General features: G+C 43.2%; 1 protein-coding gene across 3 annotated transcripts in view; it reads right to left on the reverse strand.

Moving 5' to 3' along the window:
- Positions 1–4,480: 4,480 nt before the first annotated feature.
- The window catches only part of MIB2 (MIB E3 ubiquitin protein ligase 2), a 54,480-nt gene continuing 41,564 nt past the window's right edge, over positions 4,481–17,396 (reverse strand). For all 3 annotated transcript variants that reach the window (XM_053962671.1, XM_053962670.1, XM_053962672.1), the window contains 7 exons: positions 15,992–16,146; positions 15,035–15,161; positions 11,912–12,142; positions 9,089–9,267; positions 7,584–7,768; positions 6,802–6,867; positions 4,481–6,016 (listed from right to left, as the gene is read on the reverse strand). In XM_053962671.1, the coding sequence (XP_053818646.1) occupies positions 5,775–6,016; positions 6,802–6,867; positions 7,584–7,768; positions 9,089–9,267; positions 11,912–12,142; positions 15,035–15,161; positions 15,992–16,146 (1,185 nt within the window). In that variant the 3' untranslated portion in view covers positions 4,481–5,774. The remainder of the gene's footprint in view (positions 6,017–6,801; positions 6,868–7,583; positions 7,769–9,088; positions 9,268–11,911; positions 12,143–15,034; positions 15,162–15,991; positions 16,147–17,396) is intronic.

The raw sequence follows: 17,396 nt of genomic DNA on the forward strand, positions 1-17,396 counted from the left end.
CAGGGAAATCCAGAGCATCCAACCCCACCAAACCCCTGGCTGCAGAGAGCTTGCAAAATTATTAAAGTTCAAGGCAAATATTTGCCGAGAAACCAGCTGAGCACTGAGGCCAAGACAAACCTCGTTTTTTAGGGCAATGAGAGTCAGCTGAGGAGAGGACTCAGGACTCCCAGCTGCAGCTGGTGGAGCCCTGGGAGCCTCAGGAAATCCTTGCTGTGCACACCAGCAGCGCTCCTGATGAAATCCCTGCTCCCCCGGAGCCAGCAGGGCACTGAACCCTGGCTGGCGCTGCTGGGAACGTTCCCCACTGCTCACCAGGCAGCTGCTGCTGGAGCTCTGCTGGGCTCCAGAGGTTCTGGAGCGCGGATTTTTGGGTTGGACTCCAGGCAGGACCCGTCATCCCGGCTATATTTGGGCAGCAGAAACATTCCTGGCGCTGGTTTGTGTCTCGGAGCAGTGGAACTCATGACGCCGAGGGAACGCACGCGGTGCAGCGGGGAGAGGGGAGCAGGGCAGGCACAGAACTGGCTCTGCTTTGTCTCCTCTGGATTCTCCTTTCCAGGGAGCTCTGCAGGGATTTTCCAAGCCAGGGATGCACATCCCCAGCTCTGGGGAGCTCCAAGCAGTGTCAGCAGGGAGGGAATGGAGCACAAACCCCACCAAGGGCAAGGAGAGGCTGTGGAGAGCATGAAGCACGGGATCATGTGCACAACAGGATGCACTCCCCTCATCCACCAGCTCAGCTTTGCTCTTTTCACTCTGTTGCTGAAATGTTTGGTTTAAAGCAGGGCTGTGCATAACACACAACACATGGCTCCCTTCCCCAGGGCAGCCTTCAGCTCGAAAATACATTTTTTTTTTCACCTCTATGGATTCTTTTTTTTGCATTTCTCTCCTTTCCTTTGTTCATTAAATGTTATTTTCAGCACAATTTCCAGTAACTCTGCCCCATTTCTCAGGACACTGGCACTGCTTCATCCCAGTCCCCAAAATAACACAAAAACCATCTATGACAACAAATATTACAGCAAAACCTGTGCTGAGAGATGCTGCACAGAGAGGAACCATCAGTGCTGGGAGTGGGGATCTCTGACTGTCCCAAAGGAACCTCACCTCTCATGAAATCTCTGTTTATTCAGGGATAAGAGCCAATTATTCATCATTGGAACAGAACGCCCCCATCAGCTTCCCCTGTGGAGATTTGGGAATTCTGCACGGAGCTGGGGACAGGAGAAGGACCCAAAATCTGATGGCTCAAGGCAGCGGGATCAGGATTTCATCTGCAGGGGATGTGAGTGACCAGGGAGCAGCCCCTCCTGGGTGTGAAAGGCATCAGGAAACTCTCACACAGCCCTTCCTTTAACAGATTTCAACTCTTCAGCTCCCAATTTGGGGGGGGGAAAAAAACAAAACCAACAACCCAACATCCCCACGTGGTTCCTGTGGGAATGGCCCTGAAAAATTGTGCTTTTTTTTCTGTGGGTCATGGGCTAAAAAAAGGGATTTGTGTGCTGGAAGAGGGAGCAGTGCTCCCCAGGGAGGGGGAGAGCAGGAATGTTTGGGGCCCAAAGGGAATTCTCCCACTTTCTCCCCTGCAGCCCCTCGTGATCAGCATCTGCTGATGTTCCTAGAAAAATCCACGCTCTGCTGAATAACAAATGAGCTGCAAGCAGCTCCAGCTGGCACAGAAAAAGGAATATTTTGCTTAAATGTCAGCTCACAGAAGTGCTGCACTGGCCTGACCCGGCTCAGCGCTGCAGTCCTGACCTGAGAGCAGAAATTTGGGGATGAAACGAGGGGAAAAGGTTTCCCAAAACACAGATAACAAAGTGAATCCACACTGAACTAAGAACTGCTCCCCTGGGTGGGGATACTTTGGTCACTGCTCTCTGGTGGGATGTATTAATAACTTATTTTGAATGTTATAATTAATGTACCGTAATTTTAATATTACAATTAATTTAATATAATTAAATAGAATTGGTTTTAATAGAATTATAATTCATTTAATAGAATTATAATTTAATTGCAATATGATTCATTTAATTTAAATATTATAATTAATTTAATATTAATAATCCATTTGTGGGTGGACCAATGCTCTTTACATCCTGGGGGCAGCACAGATTGGTGGGAACATAAAGGAGAGATGGGTTCTTCACCTGACTCTGCTTTGCAAGGAAAAAATCTCCCTCTCTTTTCTACCTCAGTCTCACGTTGTCTGTAAAATACAAAGCTTTGGCCACACATCCAAAGGAAAAGGTTTAGAAAGCTTTTGTACCAAGTGTGAGATGAGCTGAAATGTTAAAATTGAAGCTGTACACCAAAAAAAGCTGGGGATATCCCAGGCCCAGAGCTGGCAGAAGCCCCAGGGGCTCCTTTGCAGAGGACTCAATAATTCTGCTTTTTGGGAGAGCAGCTGCTCACAAACATGGAGCAGAAGCTGCTCATTACCCACCCCAATTAACAAATGATGATATTTGCCTTTAAAAGAGCATTTCCCACTGCTCTGGCATCTCCTTCCCTGCCTGCAGCAGCAGGAACAGCTTCCCTGTTCTGTAACCAGCAAGGAATCCAAAAACCAGCAGGAAATCCAAAAACCAGCAGGAAATCCAAAAACCAACAAGGAATCCAAAAACTAGCAGGAAATCCAAAAACTAGCAGGAAATCCAAAAACCAAGGAATCCAAAAACCAGCAAGAAATCCAAAAATCGACAAGGAATCCAAAAACCAACAAGAAATCCAAAAATCAACAAGGAATCAAAAAATCGACAAGGAATCAAAAAACCAACAAGGAATCCAAAAGTCAACAAAGAATCCATAAACCAGCAAGAAATCCAAAAACCAACAAGGAATCCAAAAACCAGCAAGGAATCCAAAAGTCAACAAGGAATCAAAAAACCAGCAAGGAATCCAAAAATCAACAAGGAATCCAAAAATCAACAAGAAATCAAAAAACCAGCAAGGAATCCAAAAACCAGCATGAAATAAAAAAACTAAGGAATCCAAAAACCAGCAAGAAATCAAAAAATCAACAAGAAATCAAAAAAAAAACGCAGCAAGAAATCCAAAAATCAACAAGAAATCCAAAAACCAACAGGAAATCCAAAAGCCAGCAAGAAATCCAAAAAAACCATTAAGAAATCCAAAAGCCAGCAAGGAATCCAACAGCAAAAGGGCAGAAAAGGAGAACAAGGGGAGGGAAATCTCCCCCAGGCTCTCTCAGCAGATTTCACTCAGGTTCATCAGGGAAGATAAAACAGAATTTTCTTCCCTTTTCCAAAGCCTGAGCTGAGCCTGGCAAAGTTTGCCAAAAAACATTCTTGGCACAAAGGGGCACCTGCTGCCTTCTGCCACCTCCTGAATTGAAAAAAAAAAAAAAGAATTTAAAAAAGATAAAGCATAAAATTGAGGGAGCTCTTCCTTCCCTTCCAAATCTCATCAGTCAGGAAAGAAAAAAAAAAAAATTAAAATAATTTCAGGTTTTTTTTTTTCCTTCAGGGAAAATAATCACTTGGAAGCCTCTCTTCATTCAGCACCCAAAGAAACCATTTGTAAAAAATTAAGCAGATGCTCCAGGTTGTTTTTCCTGAATAAAAGGACACCTTTGGAATAAGAGGTGAGAATGACATGACAGATATTGAACATTTTGTCACCTCTGTCCCCTCTCTTCTGGTGCCAGCACAAACACAACACATGGGGAAATATCCTTCATATGGAGAGGCTTGTGAATAAATTATTTAAAAAAAGGAAAAAAAAAAAGCTTAGCATTGGGCTGGGGTAATAAATAGTCTGCAAAATTATTCCCTTGCAGCAAAAGTGGTTAAGAAAAGCAGCTTTGACAGGATAAAGTTGGCTCAGATTTGTACTTTTGAGCATTTTTGTTTTGCTGTCCCAGCGAAGATTTTGGGGAAATTTCTGGATTATTCCAAAGGGATTCCCATCAGCATGGATTTCTAGGAAATAATGAGAATCTGCACCTCTGATTTTTACACCAAAGCTGATTCTGAAATTCAGCTTTACGTTATTTGGGTGTTAAGCAGGAGCCAAACAAATAATTTAGGGGTTAAATCTGATCCACTTTCACAGATTAAAAAAAAAATCTATTGAAACTGTAACAAACTCAAATGAATATTTGGATAAATATTGTCTCTAGAAGTCAAGAATTGGTGAAATAACTTTCTCAATACACCACAGGGTTATAAGTAAGAAACATTCCCATAACCACCACACATTCTACTCAGCTCAACATTTCTGTAAAAGATTTGCCACCTCTTTGCTAACGAACAAAGGGAGTAGAGGAACACTGGAATTTTTGTTTTGTTTTGTTTAAATATTGCTTTCAATACGTAACAAACAGGAGGTTTGGGCATCACTGTGTCACCAGACCCCAAACAAACAGCCACACTTCCAGCAAAATTTACTTTACAGGATGACTGAGTGGATAATAATTCTTCACTCAGCTGGAAAACAATACAGCTACTGTTTGTACATTCATTTTTTAATGCTCAGGAAAATAGATATTTTTATTTTATTAAGTTTTGCTGCAAAACAAAGAAACAAAAATGAAATCCCTTTTTTTTTTTTTTTTCCTCCTCCTCCCCCTCATATCTTAATTATTTACTATTTATCTTCTTTACACTTTGATTGGAGTATTTAACACCTGCCTTTGGCATTATGGATAGAAAGCTCAGGAGTCTCTGAACACACGGCTCTGCCAAAAAAAACCATAAAATATGGAAGAAGAAGAAGAAGAAGAAGAAGAGTGTCACTTAGAGGTCAGAAATATTTGTTGTAACAGATTTTCTCCAATCAGTGTTCACTACTTTTTCTCTAAGGCACACGCTCTGTCTTTAGTTCTCCTGACATCCAGCCCTGCTGCTGCTGAGCCCGGGGGACGTCACCTCCCTGGGGCTGGCACCTGGGAGAGCTGATCCCAGGAGCTCCTCGGGAGCTGAGTGGCAGCTGGCAACACTCCTGGATGCCTCTGGAACATTCCAGGGATCTGCTCAGCTCTGGAACACCCCAGATCTGTCCAGCTCTGGGACACCCCAGGATCTGTCCAGCTCTGGAACACCCCAGGATCTGCTCAGCTCTGGAATATTCCAGGATCTGTCCAGCTCTGGAACACCCCAGGATCTGTCCAGCTCTGGAACACCCCAGATCTGTCCAGCTCTGGAACACCCCAGATCTGTCCAGCTCAGCTCTGGGACACCCCAGATCTGTCCAGCTCTGGGACACCCCAGGATTTGTCCAGCTCTGGAACACCCCAGATCTGTCCAGCTCTGGAACATCCCAGGATCTGCCCAGCTCTGGGACACCCCAGGATTTGTCCAGCTCTGGAACACCCCAGATCTGTCCAGCTCAGCTCTGGGACACCCCAGATCTGTCCAGCTCTGAGACACCCCAGATCTGTCCAGCTCAGCTCTGGGACACCCCAGATCTGTCCAGCTCTGGGACACCCCAGATCTGTCCAGCTCAGCTCTGGGACACCCCAGATCTGTCCAGCTCAGCTCTGGGACACCCCAGATCTGTCCAGCTCAGCTCTGGAAGCGTGGTCGTTCCGGTGGTGGCGGTGGATGAGCAGCACAGCTGAGGGAAGGGCTGTCCCTTCCCTGGGACACCCCAGAGGGTACTCCTCTTCCTCCTCCTCCTCCTCCTCCTCCCCCTGGCACATCCCTTCTGTGCTTCCCTCCCTTGCCGAGGGCGCGGAGCTGCGGAGGGCGGGCGGGAAGCACGGCGGGGCCGGGCCGGGCCGGGCTGGAGCAGCAGCCTCAGACGAAGATGTGGATCCTCTCCCGGATGGCCTGGCGGCAGATGGGACACACGGTCAGGGCCGTGCTGCAGTCTGGGCACGAGCCGTGCCCGCACTGGAACACCAGCTTGATCTGGTCGTCGATGCAGATGGGGCAGGTGATCCTCTCCTCCATCTGCCGGTAGCGGCTCTGCAGCTCCTCCATCAGCTTCCTCTGCTCCGTGCACTCCGAGCTGGGGCTGCACTCCACCTCCGTGCTGTCTGTGGGCAGAGCTCAGCGTTAATTAACCAATTAACACCCCCCCTTCTGCACCTCCCAGCAGCATCCCACTCACACCGCACTCTGCACTCAGCCTCAGCCAGGGATCAAATAAAAATCCTTGGGGTGATGCTTTTTCTTTTTACTTGCCCAGTGTGTGTTTGGGATGGTTTGGTGGTTCGGGTTCTCTTTAAATCCTGCCTGAGATTCCTGCCTTGGTGCTCTGGAACATGCTGCTCACTTCAAGTGCAAATATTCCAAGTTGGTTGTGATGTTCTGCCCCACTAATCCAGGAATCCTTGCAGGGCACCGTGTTCTCTCAGCCCCCTGGTCACACTTGGGACTCCAATTTCTGCCTAAGAAATGTCTAAGAAATGTGTGTGTGTCTTTCAGGACACACATGGTCAAACAAGAAGAAACCATCTGAACACCTGTGTTGAGTTTTGCATAAATGAAGCTGTTTTCATTTATATAAATGAAGAGTTTTACATAAATAAGAGTCATTTGGTTGACTCTGTGAAATGAAAGAATCCCAAATCCTGCATAACTGGAGTTTGGGTAAATATTCTCAATGCAGCTCTCACTGCTCATCTCCTGCTCCTGAGTCATTGATTTACACTTCACTACAGATGTTCCATTCCTAATTCTGGAATTAGCTGCACATCAGTGGTGCAAGAAGTGATTTCAAATCCAGTCCTTGGGGACAGGGAGTTTGTCAAAGGCAAGCACTGAAGACATCACTGCCAGGAAAATGCAGCCCTGAGCAGCAGGAACAGCCAGGACATACCTTGTTTCAGCTTTTTGGTTATTGTCACTTGACATTTGATGCACTTCTTCATCCTCCTGGAGCATTCTGCCACAAGAAGAGATGACAATTAATCCCACAGCAGACTGAAGAAGATCAGATTTGAACAACCTGAGGCCTCCCTGGGTGATTCAGGGATTGCTCCTGCACGGAATGAGGTCACTGCCTGCTTTCTGAGCTGTGCCCTACTCTTTTTATTTCATCCTTCCCAGGTCAGCAGCAAACACAACACCTTTAAATCCTCCCTGCTCTGTGCCCCTGCAGCTGCTGCAGCTCAGGGGGAAGAGGATGAAGCTCTGGCACAGAGCTCTGAGCAAACTCCCCGTGCTCACTCTGTGCCTTGTGAGATGAACTTGCTGACAAGTCTGAGCAGGCTGCCCTTAAATCAGCTGAAATCCTGAAGAATGAAGAGTTAGGAAATCCAGAGGAGAGGGAAATCCTTCCCAGGAGATTTCTGGGGGATAAGGCACTGACAGCCAGAACTGGCTTTCCCTCTGAGTTACCCAGGCATCTCTAAGCCCAACAAAGCTGCCTGGAGTCCCAAGCAGGAGGTGGGCAGAACATTCTGTGTTTTCCAGAGATAACTTTGGCTGTCTGAGATGCTGAAATCATGCTGGGGTTGCTTTAGGACACAAACAGCACAAAAAGCTCTGTGTCTGAGCAGGGCTGGATTTCTGACAGGGCAAAGAGGGAGGCTGGGAAGAAAACCATGAAAAAACAAAAACAAAAAAAACAGGGGGAAAAAAAAATCAGTGTGGACTCACCTTCACACACAATGCTGTGCTGGCATGGGAAGAAATGGATGAGCAAGGCCAGCTCTGAGCAGACCAGGCACTCTGTGGGCACTGCCACGCTGGAGACACTCAGGTTGGTCATGGTGTTGGGCGTGGTGTGCACACGGCGAAGGCTGCAGGTGATGGTTGAGCTCTCAGAAGAAACCTGCTGATCCCTGCAAGCAGGAAATGTGAGAAACGTGAGCCACAAGCTCCTTCAGCACTGGGTAATGTCAGATAAAGCCTTTTCCTCACCCAGAGATGGGGTAACTGAGAGGCGACTTAAAAACCTTTATTTCATCTTCCATTGTTCTATTTCTCAAAAGTATTTAATCTTTTTTTGTGAAGTTATCCTTTAAAACTTGTTTCTAATTCAATTTCTCTCTTAACAATGTCTGTCCTATTCTGTAACATTTCTAAATCAAGATCATTTAAGATCATTTCTTTTTAAATAATAAGATCATTTCTTATCTCAACATTTATACACAGATATTTACATACATACTACGTCAACTTTCTGTTAAGTCCTAAGAATTTTCTACAAATTCATTTTGCACAGGTAACACTGAGTTATCCCTGGGTTACCCCACAGAGCAGCACAGGCTCAGGTAGATAAACCTGAGAACCTTCCCTGCCCTGCTGGGATAAGCTCAGCTGGGATCCTGACCAGTTCTGCCCAAAAAAAGAAAGGAAAAGAGCAGGGATCTCTAATTTATATCCATTTACACAAGTTGAAACTGCTATTTTGGAGGTAACAGGAAGGTAACAGCACAATCATCTGCTGAAAGCAGATAATAACAACAATAATGAGACAATAATGAGAAATGTCAGCCTGACAGAAATGAAAATTTTTAAGCAAAAAAAACCCAGTCCAACACAGATTCCACTGAGAGAATTCCTGTGGAAGGTTTTTTTCACCTGTTATTTGCAGTGGCCAATGAGCACTGCTGGGGGGTTCCTCCTCCAGCAGGAACAGCACAGACTCTGTGCCCTCAGATCAAACAGAGCTCTGCTTTCATGTTTGCAAAGCCCAAATCCAAACAAATGCTGCTCAGAGCCCCAGATAAAGCCAGCTTTGACTTGCCATACTCTCCTTTTGGCATTTTCTCAGCTATTTCTCTTATCAGCTTCAAAACAAGCCTTTATCTAGCCCTGGAATAAATCCTGGGGGTTTTGGTGCCCACTCTTGTGCTCTCTTTAAGTATCTGTCAGTGAGGATCAAATGGAAATAAAACAGATCCCAGGGTTGCTCTGCAAAGTTGCTCTCAGTGGCCTCAGAGGCTCCCCAGATTGCCAAGGGTTTGCACAGGGCCTCATTAATCTGCTTTTCCCAACCCTTCCAAACTCAGCACACACCCTCAGACACTCCAGAACAAACAGGACGTGCTCAGGGTGACATCCAGAGGGGCTCAGAGATTCTCCATCCCTCCTGGAGCAGCCCCAGAGACGCCAGGGCTGGGGGAAACTCTGGTTTGCAAGGGTTTCCTGAGGCTCACCTGAATTTCTGTGAGAAGTCTTTGACGATCTGGATGATTCTTCCATCTGTGATGAGGTCCAAAGGAGACTTTCCCCGATGATTTGCATAATTAATATCTGCTCCTTCTTGTGCTAAGTAGCAGGCGATGGCAGTCCCAACGTTCAGCTCCACATTTCCCAGGAAGCCAGAAGCCTGCAGCTGAAAGAAATTGAGAAAAACAGTCTGTCAACAGAAGAAGCTTCTGATGCTCTGCTCTGACTCGCATCAAAATCTAAATAAAGCCTTAAACTTGGATGTGCAACTTTTTGAAAGCAAGCAGAGGTTCTTTTTGCCTTTATGTAAAGAATGGGCTCAAATCTTACATTGCAAGGTGCCTCAGAGTGACCCTGCCTGGTGCTGATCCCCACAGATGAGAGAAATGGGCATTCACCTCTCCAGGGAGTGAGAAGGATATGCAAATAATGGATTTTTGCCTTTATATAAATAATGGGCTCAAATCTTACATTGCAGGGTGCCTCAGAGTGACCCTGCCTGGTGCTGATCCCCACAGATCAGAGCAGTGGGCATTCATTCACCTCTCCAGGCAGTGAGAAGGATATTTAAACATCCTTGATGCAAATAATGGATTTTTGCCTTTATATAAATAATGGGCTCAAATCTTACACTGCAGGGTGTCTCAGAGTGACCCTGCCTGGTGCTGATCCCCACAGATCAGAGCAGTGGGCATTCATTCACCTCTCCAGGCAGTGAGGATATGTAAATATCCTTGATGTAAATAATGGATTTTTGCCTTTATATAAATAATGGGCTCAAATCTTACACTGCAGGGTGTCTCAGAGTGACCCTGCCTGGTGCTGATCCCCACAGATGAGAGAAATGGGCATTCACCTCTCCAGGGAGTGAGAAGGATATGCAAATAATGGATTTTTGCCTTTATATAAATAATGGGCTCAAATCTTACATTGCAGGGTGCCTCAGAGTGACCCTGCCTGGTGCTGATCCCTGCAGATGAGAGAAATGGGCATTCACCTCTCCAGGCAGTGAGGGTATGTAAATATCCTTGATGTAAATAATGGATTTTTGCCTTTATGTAAATAATGGGCTCAAATCTTACACTGCAGGGTGTCTCAGAGTGACCCTGCCTGGTGCTGATGCCTGCAGATCAGAGCAGTGGGCATTCATTCACCTCTCCAGGCAGTGAGAAGGATATTTAAACATCCTTGATGCAAATAATGGATTTTTGCCTTTATATAAATAATGGGCTCAAATCTTACACTGCAGGGTGTCTCAGAGTGACCCTGCCTGGTGCTGATCCCCACAGATCAGAGCAGTGGGCATTCATTCACCTCTCCAGGCAGTGAGCAGGGAGAAGCTGGAGGCCCCACAGAGCTGCTGAGCAGCTGCTGCTGCAGGGCCTGAAGTGACAGCTTCTTCCAGAGCCAAATTTTGATGTGCATGATCCCAAATAATTTGAAGTCAAGTCACATATTCCACTGACTTGAACAGCCAGAGTGGGTCAGTCAGGGCAAGTAAAATTAGATGGGAAGGAATCTACAGCACTTAGAGATGGTGTTACTGTAAATAATACTGGGAATGACAGGCACAGATCCCTCCAGGACTTTGGCCCTGCACTGGGCTTTTCCAAGCACCAACAGCTAAAAAGCAGGAATGCTAATTGTGCTAATGATTTCAAATATAATAATAATAATAATAATAATAATAATAATAATAATAATAATAATTTCAAATATAATAATAATAATAGTAGTAGTAGTAGTAATAATAATAAAACCAATAAATTAATAATGACTAATAAAACAATTAAATATAGTAAAATAACAATAACAATAATAAAAATAAAATAAATTCACAATAATATAAAATTTAATAATAAATAATAAAATCATTACCATATAACAAAAACAAACAAACAAACAACAATTATTTTAAAATCTATGCTGGATTTTCAAGTGAATTAAATGATCCCTGCAACAAGAACAACAAGAACAACAAGAACAAGAACAACAACAATAATAATACTAATAATAATATATATATATATATATATATATATAATATTATAATATAATATATCACATATAATACCCACAGGAATCACTAAAACACCACATTCTGTAATATATAAATGCATATAATATAGGTTATATATATTATCTATACTTCACATTCTGTATATATTATATTACATTACATTACATTACATTACATTATATTATATTATATTATATTATATTATATTATATTATATATATTATATTATATTATATTATATTATTATTATATTATATTATATTACCTGCATATATATATATACACGTTCTGTACCTGTATATAATTATCTATTATCTGTATATATGTATATATATAAATTATATATATACACGTGATATATATACATTATATATATAATATTATATGTGTGTATATATATACATATAATAGTTTATATATATAATATATATAATATAATATATACATATATATAATATATACATATATATAATATATACATATAATAGTTTATATATATAATATTATATGTGTATATATATACATATAATAGTTTATATATATAATATTATATATATAATATTATATATACATATATAATATATATACATATAATAGTTTATATATATATAATATTATATGTATATATATATATATACATATAATAGTGTATATATATATATATATATATATATATATATATATATATATATATATATAATATGCACACCACATTCTGTAACACATAATACACATCACATATGTTCTATGATACACATCCTGTGCACTTCCCTGCTGGCATTCTGCTGACCTTGGCCAGGAGGGTGGCTCCCATCTCACCGTCCCTCTTCTCCAGGGCCAGGGCCATGAGCTGCTGGCGCTCCAGGGCCATGTGCATGGCCGTGTCGCCGTCCTCGTCCTCGCCGTTGACGTCGCTGCCGTGGCTCACCAGCAGCTGCACCATGCCCACGTGGCCCTGGATCACCGCCAGGTGCAGCGGGCTCTGCTTCCGGCTGTTCTTCACGTTCACGTCGCAGCGCCCCTGGGAAAGCAGGAATTGCATCACGGGGAGATGCGGCCGCTGAGCTGGGACTGTGGGGCCTGGCAGCTCCCAAATCCCACTCTGCCTTTGTTGAGTTCAGCTGAGCTGAGCTATTTCCTAATTACAATACACTGTAAGTGTTTTTACATGTAAGCCTTACACTTTAAGGCTTATCAGTTTTAGTTATAGCATGTTGTAGATGCTTTAAAGCCAATTATCTGAAATTATCCCTCGTGGAAAAGCAGGAATTGCATCACGGGGAGATGCGGCTGCGCAGCTGGGAGTGTGGAGCCTGGCAGCTCCCAAATCCCACTCTGCCTTTGTTGAGTTCAGCTGAGCTGTCTGCTCCTCACATGGAGCACCAATTTGTCAGACAGTAACATCCTTTTCTGACTCAGGGATGGGGCAGCTGAGGAGTGTTTGAAAATCTTTTATTCCATTCTCAGTCTCACGTGAAGGGTGAGACAATACAGATGTCATAATTCACACCACCACAATCAGAATCCAACTATTTCCTAATTACAATACACTGTAAGTGGTTTTTGGCTTATCAGTTTTAGTTATGCCACGTTGTAGATGCTTTAAAGCCAATTATCTGAAATTATCCCTTGTGGAAAAGCAGGAATTGCATCACGGGGAGATGCGGCTGCGCAGCTGGGACTGTGGGGCCTGGCAGCTCCCAGATCCCACTCTGCCTTTGTTGAGTTCAGCTGAGCTGAGCTATTTCCTAATTACAATACACTGTAAGTGGTTTTACACGTAAGCCTTACACTGTAAGGCTTATCAGTTTTAGTTATGCCACGTTGTAGATGCTTTAAAGTCAAACATCTAAAATTATCCCTCGTGGGACCCTGGAAAAGCAGGAATTGCATCACAGGGAGATGTGGCTGCTGAGCTGGGAGTGTGGGGCCTGGCAGCTCCCAAAGAGGAGTTTATCTAGATAAACTCCTATAATCCCATTTTGAGTGGGATTAGCTGATTTGCCTGCTCCTCCCATGGAGCACCAATTTGTCAGACAGTAACAAATTGTTATTTGTTATTTATATAATCCATTTTCTGACCCAGGGATGGGGTAACTGAGAGGTGTTTGGAAAACTTTAATTTTATTTTCAGTCTCATGTGAAGGGTGAGACAATACAGATGTCATAATTCACACCACCACAATCAGAATCCAACTATTTCCTAATTACAATACACTGTAAGTGGTTTTTGGCTTAATCAGTTTTAGTTATAGCATGTTGTAGATGCTTTAAAGTCAATCATCTAAAATTAACCCTCGTGGGACCCTAGAAAAGCAGGAATTGCATCACAGGGAGATGCGGCTGCGCAGCTGGGACTGTGGGGCCTGGCAGCTCCCAAAGAGGAGTTTATCTAGATAAACTCCTATAATCCCATTTTGAGTGGGATTAGCTGATTTGCCTGCTCCTCCCATGGAGCACCAATTTGTCAGGCAGTAACAAATTGTTATTTGTTGTTGATATAATCCATTTTCTGACCCAGGGATGGGGCAGCTGAGAGGTGTTTGGAAAACTTTAATTTTATTTTCAGTCTCATGTGAAGGGTGAGACAATACAGATGTCATAATTCACACCACCACAATCAGAATCCAACTCTTTCCTGTATTAGGATATTAGGAAAAAGTTTTTTACAGGAAGGGTGATAGAGTTTTTTACAGAAAGGTTGATAAAGTTCTGGAATGGCTGCCGGGGAGGTGGTGCAGTCACCATCCCTGGGTGTGTTTAACAAAGCCTGGATGTGGCTCTGGGTGCCAGGGTTGAGTTGAGGTGTTGGGTTGGATTCAATGGTCTTGAAGGTCTCTTCCAACCTGGGATTCTGTGATTCTGTGTAATTACAATACACTCTAAGTGTTTCTTGGCCCGTCAGCTTTAACCACACCATGCTGTAAATGCCTTAAAGTTAATAATCTAAAATTGCCCCTCGTGGCTCCTCCTCCAATGCATCTTTCATAGTTTTATTTCTCCAAAATACCCAGTCTTATTTGCAAGGCCATCCTTTGAAAACTTGTTTCTGGTTCCATTTCTCTCTCAGCAATGTCTGTCCTGTCCCATGGCATTTCTAAATCAGCATTTCTTATCTCAGGGTTTGCACACAGCTGCACACACTGTGGGAGCCTTCTGCCAGGCTTGGAGAATTCCCTACACATCCATTTCCCACATATCTCCACGAACGTTCCAGTTCCAACCCATTTTGTTCTTAGCCAAGACACCCTTCTCTCCTCCCTGCCAGTGCCACAGGAAAAGCCCCCAGGAATGCCAATCCCTGTTTTTCAGCCTGGCAAACAATGCCAGCTCTTCAAAGGGACAGGGACATCCCAACAAACAAAAACACCCACTGGGTCAAAAAACAGCATTGCAAAACATAAATGCAGCTACCAAGAAAGCTCTGAGCTGCAAAATAAACTAAAGCATACAGCATTTGTCTGACTCAATTGCTTTTGAATGGACTTAATTACAGTGAATAATCATACAAATAAATATTTAGAGAGTTTTAGACGTGTGCATTTCCAGAACTGACATACTGCTTTATATTTGCTGCATCATTTCTACAAACATTTCTACAAACAGTCCAATTCTCTTCTAAGCCAAGTGCACTTTTAAGTAGGGAACAGGCAGTTTCCTAATTTCTTTTGCTCCAAATCCTTTATAATTAATGCCAGATAAAGCATGGAAGTTTTCTTGCTCCATCTCCTCGCTACACCTGGCTTAGCACTGGAGATTTGAATTCACTCTGATAAGGAAGTTAAATCTGTTTGTTATTTAAAACAGAAAAGGGAAACCAGGGTTTATCAGTGTTCACTCAGGAGTGGGTGGGAAATGTGAGGCTTGGGAGTGGGACAGGTTTTCTTGATTTTGGTTTTGAGTTATTTCTTACCTCTTTGATGAGAATTTCAGCCACTTCCATGTGGTTATTGAGAGCAGCAAGGTGCAGGGCAGTGAATCCATCTTCCTTCTTGGAGTCCACCAGCTGCCGAGCCCTGGCCAGAATCTTCTTTATGGCTCTACAGAGTTGGAGAGGTTATTAAACGATGGAAGAATGAATTTCTGCCTCTCCTGCTCAGGAGTTAGCAATGTCCATGTTTTACCAGGTGGTTCTGACACCAGCAATGAAGGCTAAAACCTTGTGATTAGAGCACACAGCGAGGGAATTTGGGCTAAAACCTCCTGGAAAACAGGCTGGATAAAGGCAAAAATAAACACAACCAGCTTGTGATGATGTGGGATTGCTTTATCCCATTTTTTTGGTCTCTTTTTTATGGGGGGCTCCCAATTTAATTTGGGGAAAAGTGATCCTGATTCTGCCCTTCCCCATGGAGAAGGGACCTGGCCTTGCTTCAAACCCTCCTGAGGGGCAGGAACCTGATCAGTCATCCCCTTGGATGAAAGTTCAGGACATTTTTAGGAATATTGAGATAAACCCTTGTCCCTTAAACCCACGAACTGAATTACAAAAATACAACAAAAGCCCTCAGCTATCTTTAATAAAGTAGGGAAAAGCCACATTGCTTTGAAAATAACGAGCAGATTTATCTTTGGAGGAGTTCCAGAGGCTCCCAGGCTTTACTAAGACCCAAACATCTGAGACTGTCCAGAAACAGAGAGACTTCCCAGCCTAGGGAAGCATGAGAAAATGGGAAAAGCAGGCAGGAGATTCCTGTGAAGGCCTGAAGGAGGCCAACAGCCCTATCCAGCCATTTCCAAACCCAAGAAATGTTTAACCAGCTACCCAGAACCACATCTGCCACCTTCTTAGCCAGCCAGCACAAATTAACATCTGCAAAAAGCATAAAAATGGAAAAAAAAAAAAAAAAGAAAAAGCAAGGTGACTTACAGCTTGTTGCCTTTCAGGGCAGAATAGTGGAGCAGGTTGAAGCCTTGACAGTTCTGGACAGTGAAATCGATGTTGGGAACTTCAGTGAGAATCTCAATCACGACTTTGTAGTCCAGGGTGATGGCATAATGCAGGGGGGTGTCTCCCTGGGAATCCTACACATGGAGAACAAAGCAAACCCAGGTTACCAACCTCAGAAACCCCAAGGAAAGCCCCTGTGAGCTGCTGAAACTCCTGACCAGCTCTGAGGGACTGACCCAGCTCAGAACAGCCCCACCAGCACCCTAAAAATGGGCTGGGTCCAAGTCACCATCACTGCCTGCCTTAAAAATGCTAAAAATCTTATTTCTGGGAACAGGAGTGTGGCCACAGCACACAGGAACAGCAGCTCAGCTCTGCTGGAAGCCTGAGTCCAGCAGAAAATGCTGATGTGATGAAGAAGAAGGGGCAGACTCAAAGCTGGAATTTCAGGGATATTCAGGAATATTTCCCAGTGCCTTCTCAAAGGACAAATTTGAATTCTACAAAGCTACAGATGGTGTGAGACATAAAGAAGTACATTGTTGTTGTTAATAATGAAGGGATGGGACTATTTTTGGGCTAAAAACAATTTATTGATGAGATAAACTATGGGTCTCAGAGGTTGTGAGATTTTAAGGGAGTAAGCAGTTGGCTATAGCTGAAGAGTAGTCACAAATTCTTTGTTATAAGACAATTTATAATCTTTTTAACCTAATAGATAGTTGTTACAAGGTTTATTCTGTTTTTCTGACTTATTACCTTTACTTAATTTTGCTGCACTGTGGATACTTTTATCTTATGGGTTTCTGTCTTATGTCTTATGGGTTTATGTCTTATGTCTGTCTTATGTCTATATATGTTTCTATTATAACTTCTAAATTCTTAGCTTATTTTATATAACTACACTTTTACATGATAAACTCTTCACTATTTTATCAAGACAGCTTCTTACTTAAGGCATATTCTTACTTACAACCATAGAAACATAAGTTTATGATTTTTCTGCTTAATGTTTGTGTATTTTTACATTAATCGAAGCTTCTCTCGAGGCTGTAAATCAAATTTTTCTCACAAAGAAGCACCTCCCCACCTCAAAAAAAAAAAAAAAATCAAAAAATCCTCCAACACCTCCCTGCCCCAAATGCCTGCAATCCCAAACTTAAAAACAAGAGGTTAAAAAAAAAAAGGCAAAGCAGTGGAGGCGAAGGAGAGGAGAAGGAGGCACAAAACCTCAGCAGCCTGGCAAGGAGAACAAGTTAATAATCCAGGTTTTATCCCTGCAGCAGTCAGAGCACAGGAGAGGCAGCACTTCCCTGGACAGGCTCAAAAAGATGGGCGAGTCCTTTGGGCAAAGAGGAATTAGAGGTCACTGCTGCTCTTCCAG

Source organism: Vidua chalybeata, chromosome 22 (assembly GCF_026979565.1).
Source record: "Vidua chalybeata isolate OUT-0048 chromosome 22, bVidCha1 merged haplotype, whole genome shotgun sequence".
In the NCBI taxonomy this organism is placed as follows: Eukaryota; Metazoa; Chordata; class Aves; order Passeriformes; family Viduidae; genus Vidua; species Vidua chalybeata.